At 36.1% G+C, this 18,070-nt stretch overlaps 2 protein-coding genes across 2 annotated transcripts in view; both read right to left on the reverse strand.

Annotated features, from left to right (window-relative positions):
- Positions 1-13,395, reverse strand: part of LOC139118253 (uncharacterized) — a 30,236-nt gene extending 16,841 nt beyond the window's left edge. The window contains exons 1-8 of the mRNA XM_070681529.1: positions 13,215-13,395; positions 9,384-9,771; positions 8,522-8,663; positions 6,165-6,284; positions 4,540-4,665; positions 3,545-3,661; positions 2,754-2,960; positions 642-854 (exon numbers count right to left, since the gene is read on the reverse strand). Of these exons, the coding sequence (XP_070537630.1) occupies positions 642-854; positions 2,754-2,960; positions 3,545-3,661; positions 4,540-4,665; positions 6,165-6,284; positions 8,522-8,663; positions 9,384-9,771; positions 13,215-13,318 (1,417 nt within the window). The 5' untranslated portion in view covers positions 13,319-13,395. The remainder of the gene's footprint in view (positions 1-641; positions 855-2,753; positions 2,961-3,544; positions 3,662-4,539; positions 4,666-6,164; positions 6,285-8,521; positions 8,664-9,383; positions 9,772-13,214) is intronic.
- A 2,279-nt stretch (positions 13,396-15,674) lies between these two features.
- Positions 15,675-18,070, reverse strand: part of LOC139118754 (uncharacterized) — a 30,114-nt gene continuing 27,718 nt past the window's right edge. Inside the window, exons 23-24 of the mRNA XM_070682184.1 lie at positions 17,719-17,794; positions 15,675-17,368 (exon numbers count right to left, since the gene is read on the reverse strand). Coding sequence (XP_070538285.1) covers positions 17,183-17,368; positions 17,719-17,794 — 262 coding nt within the window. The 3' untranslated portion in view covers positions 15,675-17,182. The remainder of the gene's footprint in view (positions 17,369-17,718; positions 17,795-18,070) is intronic.

An 18,070-nucleotide genomic window follows, 5' to 3' on the forward strand; every position in this document is an offset into this window, starting at 1 on the left:
TCACGCCAATCAAAACATAACACGCCAGCAGTTTCATAAACATGTCCTTCTTGGCGCACGTGTAAAAGACGGTGTGACTGACCGTAAACCATTGAGTAAAACCAGACAGTATCGATAAAAGACTTTCAAATTTGGTTCAAACACACTCATTATATATTCATGAAAATATGAGAGGAATTTTTAAAACGGTAAAACCCACTTTCCTGAAGCTCAAAACACTCGCGTTTTCGCCAGCACATCAATTCCGATCAGCACCACACGACAACTACAACACAAGCTTTGTCGAACATACTTTCGCTTAACAATTGGTGAAAATCCGAAAATTACCGAAGGGTGCATGGTCGGCACTCTTCGGAAAAGAGAGCCAAGAGCTTCGTGAGGCGAGGCAAACATGGATTGCTTACGTAACCGCTTCACGCCTTAAACAATAGCTGTTGCCACTCTGTCTATGATATTACTCTGTGTGTTATAGGCCTACATATTCATAGGCTTGAATAGATCCCATGAAATTTTCCAGGTACTTTTTTCTGATTTTTATTCTTACAGGTAAAATGAGAAAGGAAACTGCCTTGGGACAATTTGGCAAGTATAATTTTTCATTGTCCCTAATCCTTCTTCCGCATTGGAAGATGGACCCTTACCGGCTGCCATCACTTCTACCTCACAAAGTCGCATAGATTCGGAGTTATCCTTGACCTGTATGGTCAAGTAACGACCCGCTACAGCAGTAGGGCTACACCTGACAGTGAACATTGACACCTGCACCTCGTGGCCTTCAATCCCGGTGGCGCATATTGCATTGTCTAACGACATCCAGTTCGGTCCGACACGAATCTCCAATCCTGAACGCCGCACTGAAAAAAATGATAAAAGTGAAATAAAGCCAAGAAAAAAATAGATTGTTTTTCATCTTCGCGCGCGTCAATTCAGACACGCCGCGTCAACCTTTTTTCTGCTCATGAAGAAATAAAATGAAAAAAAGCAAAAATAAGTGACGAAAGTACATAACACAGAGCTGTATAAAATAGAACTGTAAACAAAATAACTGACACTAACATTCCATTCAGAACTGTACACATTTGTCACTGTTATATTAAGCTGTCAAAACTGTGCATTGCTGCACTAAAAGTCAAACCGAGGAACTGTTGCTATACAAAAATACTAAGCAACACTGCTGTGCATTAATCTCTGAGTGTATTCCTATGTTGTTTTCATGTTTTTTGCACGTTCTTGTTGGTTGAAGAATACAAAAAAGTAGGAAAAAAACCCGCGTCACCGCATTATTTTTGCAATATTTCTAGGATGAGAGACATCTTTTTATTTTTCTTGGCCTAACAGTTTGAAGACAGTTGAGCAATGTTACAATCTTCATTTCCTCCTGAATGTTGGGTTTCAAAAAATCCGCAGTAAAATATCTGAATTGAAGGGATACACAAGTTATACAAAAAAGTGACACTGATATTGTAGTCTTATTCCACCACATCAGTCAAGAGCTAGAATGATTTTGCAAAGTAATTTCTGGACATACTGATCAATATCTGATGCAAAGTCAGGGTTCATTATGATCCAAAATTTTTGAATTGATTTTTAATAATCATGGTTACGCCATTTTTGGTCTCATCGGAGTACAAAGGAAGCTCAGGAAAATGTTTTTCGGGACAACACACCATTTTCAAAGTTATCTAACAAGTCATTTTAAAAAATTTCTATGACAATAACGACACCGACATACCGATGAGACTTTTGAATAGTTACAAACTAAAACACAGTAAAGCCTTAGAATTTACATAAAGTTGTTTGAACATATTGATTACCTATAGTGTTCAGATTGTCACAGCATAGTCTGTGCACCAAATATCTATGTAATTACATCACTATCTTTTTGTCTCTCACTTGACTTTCATAATCCAGCTCTCCTTATCGTTTTGCTTGGATCCATCATTTTGTTTTGTTTTTTCGTTGTGTTGTGTTTAAGATGTTCTGCATGGTATTGTTGTTCACTGTGTTTAATTTTGATGACTTGTGCGCAGGGTCCCTACGTGTATGACCGAAAATATTTGTTGTCGCACTGGAATGACAATTGAGAGCAAACGACATTCTAACGACATTCTAATGACATTCAACCACAATCTAATTCACATTTAGTACACTTTGGATTTTCTATCGTTTACGGTAGATGTTGATGATCTTCCTGTGGGTTAAGGTAGTACGTATGCACGCCTCAAAATTAAGGAAATTTTAAATCACTGCCTTTCGAATTCAAGTTTAAATGTCTCGGGTCACCGTGCAAATTTGGCACGAGAGAAACAAACTGAAACTTGAAATTGAACACTTGGCATCGAAACTTAAAATGGCCATACACATGGTAGATGGGGTTTTACGAGATGATTTTGATTAAACCAATGTATTGGGAAAACGTGAGAGAGTTCTTGAAGTTCTTCGTCAATTCAGGTAGTCTTTTTTACATCTATGGTAAAATATATGACCATTTTGTCATGAAATAACAAATGTTAATATGAGCCAAAGTTAAGATTTCATGTTCTCTCTCTCTCTCTCTCTCTCTCTCTCTCTCTCTCTCTCTCTCTCTCTCTCTCTCTCTCTCTCTCTCTCTCTCTCTCTCTCTCTCTCTCTCATATTGATACTCGAACGGGCGAATATTTATATCGCCTACTACAGCTTGATAGATAGCTTTCTTTACTTTCGAACGAAAGAAAGACATACATTTAAATTAAGCAATATACAAGTCTACTCACGACGCCAAACTTGTCGATGCATGATTCTTATTTCATAGACGAGATAAGTCTTTCCCAGATCAACTGCCCAGAAGGGTTCCCAATGATTTTCAGATTCAGCGCAGGTCTCATTGTCGCCATCTACGGCAAATTTGGGTCCACCTTCCTTGTAGTTTCTTCCCGTTTGTGCTGCAAATTTCCCTCTTGCTACGTCTTCGAGTTCGTGATCTGCGTAATTGTAAGCTCCGTTAGAATAAGTGCGCACCGTCGGACACCGCCATGTTGTGTTGTTGCGTTTACTTAATAATATTAGGATTTTTCGCTTACACGACTCTGCCCTTTACTCTGCGTGTCTGTTATTTGTGACGTACGTGGAAAAGTGCACCATGCCTTCAGAACGTGCGACACTTGCAATCATTTTCTGAGTTTACGACCAAATATCTTCTTATTTACAACGCTTATACTTCAATGTTATATGCCTTGCTTCCTCCTCTTCTGTCCGGTAGTTTGTTAATCGTTGCTTGTGTTTACGTAATTGATCTTTTACATTTTGGTACTCTTTGATTTTTTGACACATACGGTTATACAAAGTTTAAGGAATAAACGTTTTCATCTGATCGAAAAACAACGTTGAAACTCTTGAAATGTCGCAAATCATGTACTTACAGAAAAGTCATATTACGAACTTCATTGTACGGTTTGAAATTCAACACACAAAGTCAGTAGGCATAATTAACCGAAGAGAAGGGTCAAAATTCTTCAATAAATTGTAAAACAAAATTCCCCTACCACAAAGTTATTCTACAACTCACCACATACAGTGATACTTTCATCGCTTCCGTCACGACAGTCAAAATTCATGTCACAGGTTTTCAACGACTTGATGCACTCGTGTGAAACCAGACACTGAAAATATCCTGAATCACACTCTAAATTAAGAAATAAAGACATAAGGTTACCGTTAAGTTCAAGGTGGAAAAAAACATAAATAACATTTGTTTTGGTGGCGACATTTTGAAACCAACTCAGAGCGTTTGTTTGTTTAATGTCGCCACCAAAACAAATGTTATTTATCAAATTTTAACACTACCTACAAAGATATAAAAGAGAGCGTGAGGCTAAGGATCCTTTCATTTTATCTATTTGATGATTGCAGGATGCATGAAACTTTCATTACTTTGTACTTGAAGAAATTTGTGTTATTATTTATAACGCTCTGCTTAGCATCGAGCAATGTAATTTCTCACGAGGACATCTGTATACTTATATATATATATATATATATATATATATATATATATATATATATATATATATATATATATATCTGTGTGTGTGTTTGAGATATAGATAACGCTATAACTACAATTTTCCATCGGTTATTAAAGGGCATATTTGAAAGACGAGTGAATATGTAAATTTTTAACCTTTCATCGGTAAGCAGTTATCCCAAAATAGTTCAAATTGTTTTGTCTGCGTGTGTGTGTATACGTACTTGCATGTATGATGTACATATGCATATGTATGTACAAATGTACGTTTGTTGTTTTATGTATGTGCATACCATTCATCTGTTCATTCATTCATTCGTCCATTCATTCATTTATTCATATGTATTTGCATATAACTTAGTATGGAATAATGTAGGCTGTGTGGTTGCGCGGTCGTGTATTTGTATTGAGTATGTATTAAAAGCCAGCAATACTTCCCTTTATCATAGAATCATACTTCTGAATCAAGGGACCATTTGTTAAAGAAGCTCTATCGTGTTGCAACAAAGATAGTGAAAACAAAAATTTAAGCTTACCGCCACAATTGTCCTCGTCTTCTCCACCGTAACAGTGACTGATTTTATCACAGAGCAAATCGTTGGAAATACAGATGCCAAGTTCACTGCCCGAGACACATCGGAACTGGTTATCTCCACAATCATCTGGACAAAATATAGGTTCTTCGAATTAACGTTTATGGGCAACTTAAACAACTATCTGATGATCGCTATAGGCAATGAAATGTGGGATGCGTATAATGCATGTTTCATTGGCTAAACAATGTAGTGAGTATAGCAAAAAACATATAGTTTCATTAATTAGATAATTCTCCATGTTTAATCGTGTACTATACTTCACTACATCACTTTATATAGACAAAAGACAGATCATCGTCAGATAGACTGCAAGATGCAAAATGGGAAAATATAGCACGGGTATAAACTGGTTAAATTGAACTTGCTGGCTACACCATTGCAAGGATTGCGAAGTACTGATCGCCGCGTTGTCGCAGGAGCGCCGGAGCCGATCTATCACATTTGTCTTTGCCATGGCCGAAACGGGTATTGCACTATCGCTTGTCGATGTGCTCGGTCACGGCACGGTCCCTCTCTCACGGACCGAGGTCACGGGTTGAATTTGTCATCAACCCCACTCAATATTGCTCATTTGCCGTTGTTGATCTTCGTATGCGAGTGATTTATTGTAACTTGATACCGACCGCGAATCTAGATCATATTCTTCGTCGCTGTTTCTGTACGCTGACGTAAACTGGCAAGCTTTACGTCACGGTCGTGGGTCAAGCTCGACTGGTTTGGAAACTCTCAAGTCTACAAGTTTGCGTTGTTATTGTCCAAAGCAAGTCGTTGAAAACAGCAACTTTGAGACGCGTTTTCATAACGGTGTTTCCGTTTATTTTTTTGCAATCTGACGAGAGCTTTGACGTCTTCGGTCGAGACCGTAGCAAATCTTGCAGATGTAAACGGCCTTAAAGCTTCGCCGGTAAGAGCTTACACCGCTTCCATCGTAGTCACAGTATTTTGCTCCGTCCGTGCCGAGATATTAGTTTCACTTCGATAATAAAATATAAGCTCTTATACAGTTCTGCCAATCGTAATAATTATTTTCTTCCACAGATATACAATCCGCTTCAGTATTTATTGTTGTTCAGGAGACAATATTTACCAATAGAAAGTAGTACGGGATGGTAACTAATTTGCATAATTTAGCGTGAAATAATTTCTTAACCATGGTTTTCTTTGTAAACATTATTTAATGGCACGTGACCTGTTTCTGAAATGCATTTAAGTTGATAAAACATGTGAAATACTTTGCTGAAAGCAAGCAATTAGTAAAATATTTAAAAGCAGTGATAATTAGCTCAATCAAAAGCTAAAATATTAGAAAAATGTCACAGTTTTTTAGAAAATGCAAAATATATGGAGGGACTATATTATCTCTGTCTGTGAAAATACCAACTTTATTTCGCTGCCAACAAATTGGTAATCTGTGGTACATATGTAATAATTCACTTTACCAACCGTACATGCATGCATTATTATTTCCTCTCAGACAACCTCATTGAATTCTTGTCGGCATAATTTTGTAGTTTGGGTATTTCTGTGTTTAACGTTTGTGCACGTTTAACAAATAGTATACTCACGGTAATTGCATTGCCGTTCATCACTCATATCGCCACAGTGGTTGACACCGTCACAGACTAAGTACGGCTTTATACAATGTTTGCCACTCTGACACAGGAAATCTCCTGCTAAGCAAGGAACTTGTTACAAAAGAAAAAACATAATCTAGACAGAAATACGATACGATGAATTTGAATGAGCAGAGGAAAAAAAATTCTTCATGAATGTAAATATTGTTCTGAGATGGCAAAAGGTGGGGTTGCCGAGAGTGCCAGAACTTACATGATTCTTACCCAAATCACAGAGTAATATCATCAGCTATTGTTTAAGGCGTGAAGCGGTTACGTAAGCAATCCATGTTTGCCTCGCCTCACGAAGCTCTTGGCTCTCTTTTCCGAAGAGTGCCGACCATGCACCCTTCGGTAATTTTCGGACTTTCACCAATTGTTAAGCGAAAGTATGTTCGACAAAGCTTGTGTTGTAGTTGTCGTGTGGTGCTGATCGGAATTGATGTGCTGGCGAAAACGCGAGTGTTTGAGCTTCAGGAAAGTGGGTTTTACCGTTTTAAAAATTCCTCTCATATTTCATGAATATATAATGAGTGTGTTTGAACCAAATTTGAAAGTCTTTTATCGATACTGTCTGGTTTTACTCAATAGTTTACGGTCAGTCACACCGTCTTTTACACGTGCGCCAAGAAAGGACATGTTTATGAAACTGCTGGCGTGTTATGTTTTGATTGGCGTGAGGCAGTGTTTCTGGCCTGAGAGCTCACAAAGTAACTATGGTTGCTACGCGACTGGCAGTACGATGCCATCTCGTCGTATGTTTCGCATAATCTCGTGTAATTATCAACCACAAACCAAGCCTCCAAAAAGTTTAACACCTTTGAAGCTCATTTTAATATGAAAAGCCAATAGTCTACCGAGACGACCATGGAACAAAAGGCATGCAAGTGTTGCCACTCTGTATTACTCTGTGCCAAAATAAATGTCAGTTCTTTTGAATAAGTTGATTGTGGACTTTGTTTTGTGGAAAAAGTTGTTTGTGTGGTTGGTTATTGGCTGCCGTTTTGTTTTTTCAGTTCGTCCTTGGGTTTTTCACGTTCTGTATATCACATTAATCAACCTAATTTATAAAATGATGATCTATCCAGACTTTCCGACAACCAATAAAGAAAATAAGATTATTCGAGGACTGAAATTACTTCATCTCCCTGTTGTAATGTTTATTTTCCGCCATTCTAGTATCTCTCTAGAGGCGTCTTCCAATTGACGGATTTGAAAGGTACAAAATATGCGTTCTGTTTGCAACACCTGACAAAGAGAGTTTTATAACAGTTTTATTGCTTTTACTGCTTATAATTCTTCTGTACATATAAGTTTATACCTTGTTTCTGTCGAAGAAATGCATACAGCTAGTGTACTTATATGAACGATGAGCGTGATATGTCTTAGTTTTTATCGATTTCGATGATTGCGAGATTTTTGTCTCCGTCGGTATGTAATGAATCTGTGATGACGTCACAAAATTTCCATTATGCAATATGTGTACATTACAATACCGATTCTGCATGATCTATTGACATTATCAATTTGCTTAACTGGTAAACAAACGAAGTGACTAGACGTGGAACAACGCTATTATTCCACAATATCCAGCATGAGCAACCAATGTATTTCAGGTAGATTTAAATTATCCGGCCGCCACCTATCATCTGACCCAGAATTAGCCTCTGAACAGCATGATTGACGGAACTGAACTCATACTATTCACGTGGTGCAGATAAAAGAAACATTTCCGGTGATAAGTAGACAATTCAATGAGGTCTAATCGTATAAATGCCAATTTAAGTTATTAATTATCTTTGTTAGTTCCAAGTGGTCCCGTTTCTGTCATTCTAAACTTATAATTAATGAGATGACCCTCCATTGTTGACGCAGTAAATTCCAATCGCAACCTTTGGCAGTGTTGAGTTAAACCTAGTGATTATTGAAAGTCACTCCTTTGTGTTGATGATTGATGATTGATATGATGAAAACTGTTAATTATATAAAGAGTCTCAGAACAAACCTGTTGTGTTCTGTAATATCTTTAATTAGCTTTTTTTAAGAAATATATCTACGTGTTAAAAATAACAGAGCATAACAAAATGCATATGGACATGAACATCACAAGTCCAATTATTTCGGATAATTACACGTTGCGGAAAAAATCCAATTTGTTTGAATGTATTTGTGGGGTATTAAGTTGCAAGCGACATTTTATTATCGTGCAAATATGGACAACTTGGAAATGGATTCCTTTAATCTTTTGTCATAATGCAATTAGCCAAAAAGATGTTTGTTCCTAATAAATCAAAAACTCTCACACTTACCATAATAGGGAGGGACGAAGTTACTTTCTAGCATCAACATTTCACTGTAATTCGAGTCCCTCACTGCGCTTCTGCGAAGTTTATTGGTGTTACAGACTGTCACAGATGGGAACTCTAGGGCTTTCTCTGATACCAGAGCAACCTTTTCAGTAAAAAACAGTTACTATCATACACCAAAGCAATAAAGGCAGCACTGAGCAAAATTGAATATGTCTGGAAAGCTTCATGACCTCAAGATATCTATACAGTAGTAATTCTACTAACTTTCATTTGCAGCTTTAAATGATTGACAAAGAAATCCTACGGCTAAAGATACTTACTTTGTCAAAATGATTGACTAGCAATCTAGGGTAAAATGTTGTGTCTTGTGAGGGTGGCTAAAATGTTGTTTTGAAAAGGTGGCTTCCAACTAAGTAGCTTTAAATTGGCCACGACATGATATATCAAATGCGTATTGTCGCGTTTAAAATGGCCACTACAAACTGATATTGTTATTAGGAACATGAATATAATGCTGATTTCTACCCGGGAAAGATTTTTAAACCCATCTACCTTGTGTTTACAAAGTGTTTTCATAAATATTTTAGGAACTTTCAAGAACGTCTGTCTCGATAGCCTTCACGTTTGGCTTTTCCAATGAAATGATCACGTCCCTAACTCCAGATAAGGGAAGGCGTACATAAACTTGTAGGTACCTGTTTTTGTAAACTGTCCATTCTTATGTTATGCATGTATAATACTAAGATGTGATTTCACTAACATAGACTTTACGCCACAAAACTATGCTAAATCATCAGCCGCTCCCCTCTCATGCAGAACAGTGTTCGGAATTTATATATACACTAATAGTAATATCGTTTACCGTGACGCTGACGTTATACTCAAAGTATTGAAATAGCAGTAACGTCATCTGCAGGAGCATGAAACTGGACGCCCCAAGGACAATTGCCAGCCACGTCGACCGAGTGAGGCTCGATTTGGCCGAGGTAATATGGACTAGGCCGTGAGCTGTTGTCTCTTTGCTAAAGTCAACCAACATGTCCTTGATCGAATCATCTTTCTCTCCGTCTTTTTCTCCGTCAGGCCAGGACGTTTCGCTCGCAGACTTGTAATCTGGGATAGACTGATTTGTCTGCCCTTGGCCTGCAAACAACCTCGTCTTTGAAGAAGTGTACATGTCGCGTTCTTCAATTTTTACAGCATCCATCGACAGAATCGGATATGGCTTGTTGGAGTGCTTTTGTCCAGACCTGCGTAACCAAAAAGTCATTATTCGAATTAATTCAAATGATTAACAAATAGTCAATGTCAACAAGCATTAATGCAAGACTCAGTGATTGAAGACTGCAGCTTTGAGAGAATAAACTGACTGTGGTAAAAATATAATTTTTACAAAACATGAAGAGATATGTGGGACTTAATTCAGAAGACCTGATCACTTTCATAAATCGACTAATTAATTTATTTGTAGGGCATCATTTCTTCGACTATTTGGATTACGGCAGTGTAAATGATAAACTATTGTAAAATATGAATATACAAAAATAAACAAACAGATTAATTTTTGAAATGTAATGTTCTATGAAGTGGATTTTCAATTTTATGCTATTCTAAATAGATAGGTAAACAGACAGACAGAGAGAATTCTCTCTCTCTCTCTCTCTCTCTCTCTCTCTCTCTCTCTCTCATATATATATATATATATATATATATATATATATATATATATGTATATATATATATATATATATATATATATATATATATATATATATATATATATATATATATATATATATATATATATATATATATATATATATATCATAAACATGAAAAGGATTTCGAACAAGCAGATTTTTAGGGCGTATACAAAGTTCCGGATCTTCATATCAATGAAAATTGCATCACATTACAGTACAACTGCGAGTGCTTGGCATTCAGGTTCTCTAGAATAGAATTGAAGACAAAACAAGGAAAATTACTCTCAGCAACGAAAGTGTACTGAATTGTCACATTTGTTTTGTCGGGAGTCTCTGAAGCTCTTTTGGGGCCACCAGTGAACCATTCCCTTTACAATGTACGACAAAGACTTTGTTCCGAATTGCACTTTGTTGATGTTTTATTCCAGAAAATATTAATCATAGTTTGTCACACCATATGATCATAAATAATGAAAAACGGTTTGATTAGGAGTAATTATTTGCACTTTTTAATGAAAACAGCAACCTATTCAATTCCATATTTGCAAATTAAGAAGTCAAGGTCACCTTCGAAATTGGCATTGACTTAATTATTAATTTGTTTCTTCTTTTGACGGATGATCTTATTGTTGCCAAGGTAACAAAAAGTAAACTAGTCAGAAGGATTTATTCAAGAAGAAGGAGCAGTAATGGACATTTAAAATAATCGCGTTGACGCTTCTTAAACAATGTTGCGTCTACATCACGTGCTGTCTATCTATCTGTCTATTTATCTATCTGTCTATCTATTTATCTAGGCTGTCTATCTCTCTATTTGAAATCTGTCTATCAATTTATCAATGTATCTATCTATCTATCTGCATGTCTTTCTGTCTGTCTGTCTGTCTGTGTATCTATCTATTTTCTATCTCTCTATCCATCTATCTATATATCCCTCTATCCATCTATCTATCTATGCATCTATCTGACAATGTTTGTGTATGTCGCAATTATGCATATATATACGAAATAAGTACACTGACTGCTGGTTTATTTTCATTTCTTTGCAATCAAACTTTAAACGATTTATCGAAAATATTTCCGATTTGTCGGGTTTTTAAATAACAAAACAAACGTAATTAGAAATTTGCACGCACTCTCATCAAATCACACTCGAATCAAAACTTTGGAGTTTTCCAGATCAAGTGAGTTTGATTATGAAAAGGGATAATTAATATTGATCTGTTGTTATTTCTTCAAATATGGTACTAAAATGTTTGCATTGATGTTGTAGTGTCAAGTATTAAGTTACACAAGGAACAATTTCTTTATTACAATTACATGTCTGTTGCTTATGCAAACATTCCATGTACTTACACACGTTTCATGAACACCATATGAATATCATAATTAATGGGGGTACAAAAGGGTTTATTGTGCCGACGAAATACTTTTTAAAATTCGTAAAGGATGTTTTCTTTCTCACCGAATGGTGTCCATGCGTTCAAAATGTTTCTCACGCGCACCTAATAGTTACCTCAGCAAAATATGTAGTGCTATAATATGAAACATGCGTTTATAGTTATCGTTTAAACGGTTGTATGGCGAACCAAATCTACTTGATCTCTAAGTTACTTTAACTTAAAACGCATGTGACAATGTTGCATACATTTGGCATGCAGAGCTTTAAACTTCATATCTACAAATCTGCAATCAGGCTAAGATGAAAGACACCTTTGTTCTTCACGCAAATCAAACAAAATTGGCGTTGATCGTCTCTTAGGAAAGAATGGAAAACTGGAAAGCAAAATTGTTTCTTCAGTTACATTGAGGAGTGGTTCATATCTACGCTGAAAGTTTTCAACTTTTGTTGTTGCTTCGATTGATGATTAATATTTTTTCAGTGCAAGAATGAAAAAGATATAACAAAGCTAATTTTTGGTTTTGAGAAGTAAACAACTGCAAATCGATTAAGTTAGAAGCTACAACGGCTCATTCTTAACATTTAATAGTTTAGGAAAACTTTTTCGGTTTTTTGTTTGTTTGTTTGTTTGTTTTTTATTGTTTCGTTTTTAGGAACTGGGTATCTTCATGGGTTTTTTGTGATTTCATGAGGAATATCCTCAGCGTTCTACAACTTTTTTGTAATCGCGGCTGTCGAGCCTTTGCATTAGATGACAGACAAACGAAACAGTTTTGTATCATACATCCATAATGGACAACTACAAATTTGTTAAACACTATCTGATAAAATATATACTCTTGTTTCTTTCAAATAATTAAATTAGCAAGTAAAGATTTGTGTATTATTAAAATGTAAGGAATCAAATTCATTCCATCAATGGCAGTCACGAGTCTCGACTGTGAATTAAAACATTGAAAATAAACTAGGAAAGCTCACTTTTTGATATAATTTAATGAATATTAAGAACATTACACTTTATATGGTAAGTATAACAAACAGAGCACAAGTTAAGAATAAACTGTCGTTATTCGGTTAGGGCAATTAGAAGTATGCTAAAATGAACACCAACAGTGGATGATATCATCTAACTTAATACCCTGACTAACTTTTACTCTATGTGCTGTTTATCTTGTGAGAGAAATTTTCAGTCAGAAAATGAAAATGTGTTTAACCACTTATATGTATCTAAGAGCTACTGCATGACTGAAGCATGGCCATACGGCACAGGGTTCTGCTACATTAGGGCAAAAATTCAGGCGCCTTTTGATCATCATATACAAGCTAAAGGGTTTATTCGAAGGGGATCTTTCTCATCTTCACACTTGGTACAATCCTAAATGCACGGCAACTTAACGTAAAACCTGATATTTCAGGTGTACAAATTTTAAACAATCTGTCCCCATTGTTACCATTTGTACCTTCCTTTAATCGGTAAGTTAAGGAAGAGATCATAGGATTAATTTTTTTCGAAGCAACGACAGCTAACAAGACATCTGTATGCTATAAATGCCTCAGATATACATATTTTAGGCAGGAGAGAACTCACCGATATCCCGGATCAGTCACTGGGTAGACCTGGCAACTCGGCCGAGTCGAACGATTTGTCAGTCGACCGTGCGCTCCTGTCGTTTTGTGTTTGGTCCTTTCCATGATGAAACTGCCAAGGGGATAACATAACAGACTCTACGAGACTGAACACCTGTTGCCAATTATCGAAGACTTATTTTAATAAATTTAACCAAAATCCGAGGCGATAGTAGTTGGCATCAACGCATGTTAGTCACGTGATATAATTAATCAGAAAAGGATATGCATTAATCATTGAAATTAATTTTTTAATTTCGTATCATCCGTGAACCTTTTTGCCAAGGAAAATGTAAGATTTAGGTCACTTGTAGCAATACGATTGTCTATTTGCAGAAAGAGCATTTTATAAAAGCATGACATGGTCTGTTGCAGAAGCCAATTAGATTGCACCTTGCATACATCATTCATTCAGATTTTTGCAAGACCTTTCATATCAAGTGCTATGTTGTCAATACTAAAACACTTCCGTTTCTCTTTGTCCAGCCACAATTGTGATATCTTTTGAATTTCAATGTAAGACTTTTAACAGTCTATGAAGTGTAAGAGAGTCAGCAGCTGCTATGGCTACAAATAGCAATGTAAGAAAACACGTTAAGTCATCCTTTTCTTCTGGTTTAGGACGAAGACTACCCTTTGGCAGTGCAGTGTTAGCCATTCAGTTGACTTTCACGTAAAAATGCAAGGAAATTTCATTCTAATATTGTCATTTTCTTCAAACAGTCGACTCGGTACAAGAAGGCGTTTTGAAATATATATTCAAAAAGCCGTGTCATAATGCTAAAAATCAAGATAAATTTGTAAAATTATTAATTTTTTTTTATGTTCAACTTCTGATTCAGCTGTTTTCTTGTGCTTTTGACAAATACATAAATATGCACCTTCTCTGCTTTGCCGCCAACCAACGTGTTTCTTCCTACACCGGAAATACTATTTTACTTCAAAGCATTACAATGACAAAATAATTTGTTTTGAATGTTAAATTTATGGCTTCTTATGAAGTGTCTGATAGCACGATTGCAGCATCTCACATGATAATGAATGGGTAACAACATCTTCGATAAACATAAGGGCAATACGTGCAGGCAGATAAGATTATAACAGAAACAAAAGGCATGAGAGTGCAAACGCGCAATAGTCGGCGTAATTCTTCCGCCGCCTCTGCACGAACGTCTAGCAAGTGCAGGGGCAGCAGAATACATCTCAAGCCCAATTAAAAATAACCCGCCATTGGGTTCTGCTATCATTTCATATGGTACAAAGGATGACATAAAAATGATGCCCGGTACGATGTCTTCATGATGGCGAAACGATATGTACCGACCTTCTATTATTTTAATTAAGCGTCATATATGAAGTTGCAGTTGACCTCTCATCGTAAAGTTGTGCCAGCCCCTAGTTCGATTGTTAAAAATACCGTTTGCGTGATTTCAGATCAAAGGCTAAAGTGTTTGTGGACCGGGTCACGACCAGCTCTGTCGCTACAATCTCTGTGGGAAAGATTAATGGGAAAAAAACAACCAATGAAAGACCGATTCATATGGTCTTTAAAACACAACAGACTCCGGTATTAATATTAGCAATAAAGCATACTTATTATTTTGCGAATGAACTTGAGCCCGACGGAAACTAGTGCGAGCAGAATATATGGGAGAACATCGCGGTCTAAAAGTATCTAAAAGTATCTAAGTTCCCAGTGATGTACCCTTCTTCTCTCTGTCATACAAATGTACACATTATCGTTGTTATCGTTTATAAAATCTTCAAAACCGAAAAGTCATTTCTCTTGCAAAGACGTGTAGCCTATAGACGACAATTTTTGGTTTGCTTACAAAACACTATTTTTTTAACAAACATAGTTCCGGCTACAAATTACTCATAAGCATATTTAGCACAAAGTTTTTTTCGACATTTGCACTGCAGTGCAAATACATGTGGTGCGCGTGCGCTATGGGGGAAGTAAACTCTAGTACTTATGCCATAATGTGATTTATTTCTTGTTAAGTTAGAATATGCCTTTGGGGCAGATATTTGGACTGTAAAACTTTTCCAATTCTTCCTGATCTACCACTTGTGGGGCTCATTTCGAAGCCCTTCGAGTAAGAAAAACTTTCACCGTCTTATTTTTGACAGTCGAAAATTGTATTTTTTTCCTAGGGTTAACACAGGGATGGCGGCCATTTTGAATTTCAAATATCAGTAAATCTTGATTAATTTGTTTATCTGGTACCAAAATCTGCACAGTGACCTATACACTGCGGTGACCCCTGATTTTTATTCTTGATTTTGAAAGAGAATGGTTGAATTAGTCTTTGGGCAAGTTTAATCAAACGTTTAAGTATTTCACTTTAGAGGCGCATACCACTTAAAGATATCAATTAGATGTAAAAGAAGATATGATTGATATGCTAAACAAAGATGGAAAAGAAGAATACACTGGAAGACCTCTCCAGCGTGAAATATACATTTATTAAATCTGACTTCAATGACTAAATGATTACACATTGAAATTTAAGTACGCCAAGTGCATCTTTTATCAGGAAACCCACAGCGAAATATATATTTGTTTAATAAAGATAATCTCTCATTGATATACTCAGTAAAGTGAAATAGTTGAATATAAACTTTATGATATTTGCTCCTAAAAGAATGTTCAAGTGGCGTTTAATGCTATCATTAATGTTGTGCATTTTAAAGTTAGTTCTTCATCTATATCCTAACCTTATTCTAGATGATATTTTAAGATCACGCATGCGCAGTGGTGCTAATCAACACTATTGATAAAAAAGGCTGGATAGTTGTCGAAAGCTCTGGATAAAGAAATAATTCTCCCGAGCAGTACAAAGTATTTAGCTACAAGAATATAGTATGTCTGAGTTTGCATCATTGTATTCTAGTAGTAATTGTAGATCGTGTGAACCTATTTTAGTACAGACATCTATTTATTTACGTTTGAAGATTTTTTGTAAAATAATACATCAATGTGGCTTCATTGTTCAGTGACAAAAGGAGTCCTCAGGTGCTCTTTAGTAAGTCGAATACAATAACTTTCTTTAAAGTCAGCCAGCACTTTCTAAATGTCTTGCATTTTACATTTAATAAAACATATTCCTCATTTAATTCTTAACCGTGCTCTTGGCAATTTCTAGTATTTCGTGAATGTAACCTTATGTGACTATGTTTTGAAATACACGAATTTCTCTTACGACATAACTTCCATCACTGCAAATGTTACTTAAACATCGTACATGATGCATTTTCACGGATGTAAATGTTTCACAGGGAACTAATCACTATAAAATTGTAAAATTGTAAGCGACATGTATACGACTGGTGAACTTCATGAACTGTTTCAAAATGAGTGCATCAGATAATTCATATTGTTCAACAGAAAATTACTGTGCTAAATATATAGGTTTCATTGATATTTCAAACGTGCTAAATGTTAACTTCTTAAACTACTGAATAAAATGTATATATACAGCTTGCCATGGAGAGCTATTGTTTTCGTTTGTATCAGTACAGAACACTAGAATATTAACAAAGAGCTGTTAAATCGTAAATTTTGAAAATTTTGGGCGTAACATGTATATATTTAGTGCAACTGGCATGAAGTGCTTTGTCAGTACTCTTTGGACAAGAATTACCTTGATTGATAATAAATGTAAATAGTATTAGTCTGATTCTAGGACATAATTAATTCGTCGGTGCTGAAAACAATAGAATATGTCAAATGGTTGTGTTACTAAGATATGTATGTAGGAATATTAATGTAGCTGATATCTTGCAATCAATGGCAATATTATGCATGTCCTTAAAATTTTGTACGTTTGCAACATCTTATGAATACACGTCCGTCGATTCCTGCTGATTTCAGTAGGAGAATCAGGTCGATTAAGTTTACAGTGGATTCACTGTCGCGTGAGAAGATCATTCCAGGCGACGAACTTGAGAATCTTTCAGCACTTCAGGGAAACAGCTGTTCCGTTTCCGGTTTAACCGACAGAATTTGGTGATCACTTTGAGTAGAAGCCTCATTATTTCACAGACGGTGATGATGGACAATCCGACGTACAAGCCAAGCGTACCACCAACATCGCTCAGGAGATCTTCCCACTGTAGGTGAAAAAGAAAGTCATGAGGACAATGACGTGAAAACAACCTAAATAATGCAAACCATACAAGGTAATAATATTACCAGGTCGCATAAACGGAAAAAATTACAATTTAGGGAAGGACCATCTTGAACTACGAAAATATATGTGGTGGTCTGCTAGAATGCTAAACCGTCAAGAATTGAAAACGAATAAAAGAAAAACGTTCTCTATAATTTATGAAAACATCATAATTTTCCGGAGATACTTTTTACAATAATTGTCTGGTGATTTGCGTTCACTGACGTACCCAATCCTCAACCATCGTGTTAGCATCTCTACCTTTCCGTTAAAAACAGTGTCATTTCTTACCGTGTAGGCTGGAATTTCTGATGTCGACTCATAATTCAAAGTTTCAAAATACACCTTCAAACGTACAAGATTTGCCCTGGAAGGAAACCACAGAGAGTCGTAAGCTAGCAGAGTCGACATATTGTGAAAAACCTCTTCATAATGATAGCATCGCCCACAGTCAGAAGATTATGAAGTCTGCGTTGCACAAATATAAGGCATCATTTTATGTCTGTGGATAGACTCGGTTATTTACTTTCTCTCTTGACTCGATTAACTCGTTTCTTTGACGAGTTTTTTAACTTGCGTCGACACCAGAGCTTGTAACTTTCGGGTACTGCATTTTACAAGTCTTGCAATTAAAAGTATCCGT

This window comes from Ptychodera flava, chromosome 19 (assembly GCF_041260155.1).
Source record: "Ptychodera flava strain L36383 chromosome 19, AS_Pfla_20210202, whole genome shotgun sequence".
Classification (NCBI taxonomy): Eukaryota; Metazoa; Hemichordata; class Enteropneusta; family Ptychoderidae; genus Ptychodera; species Ptychodera flava.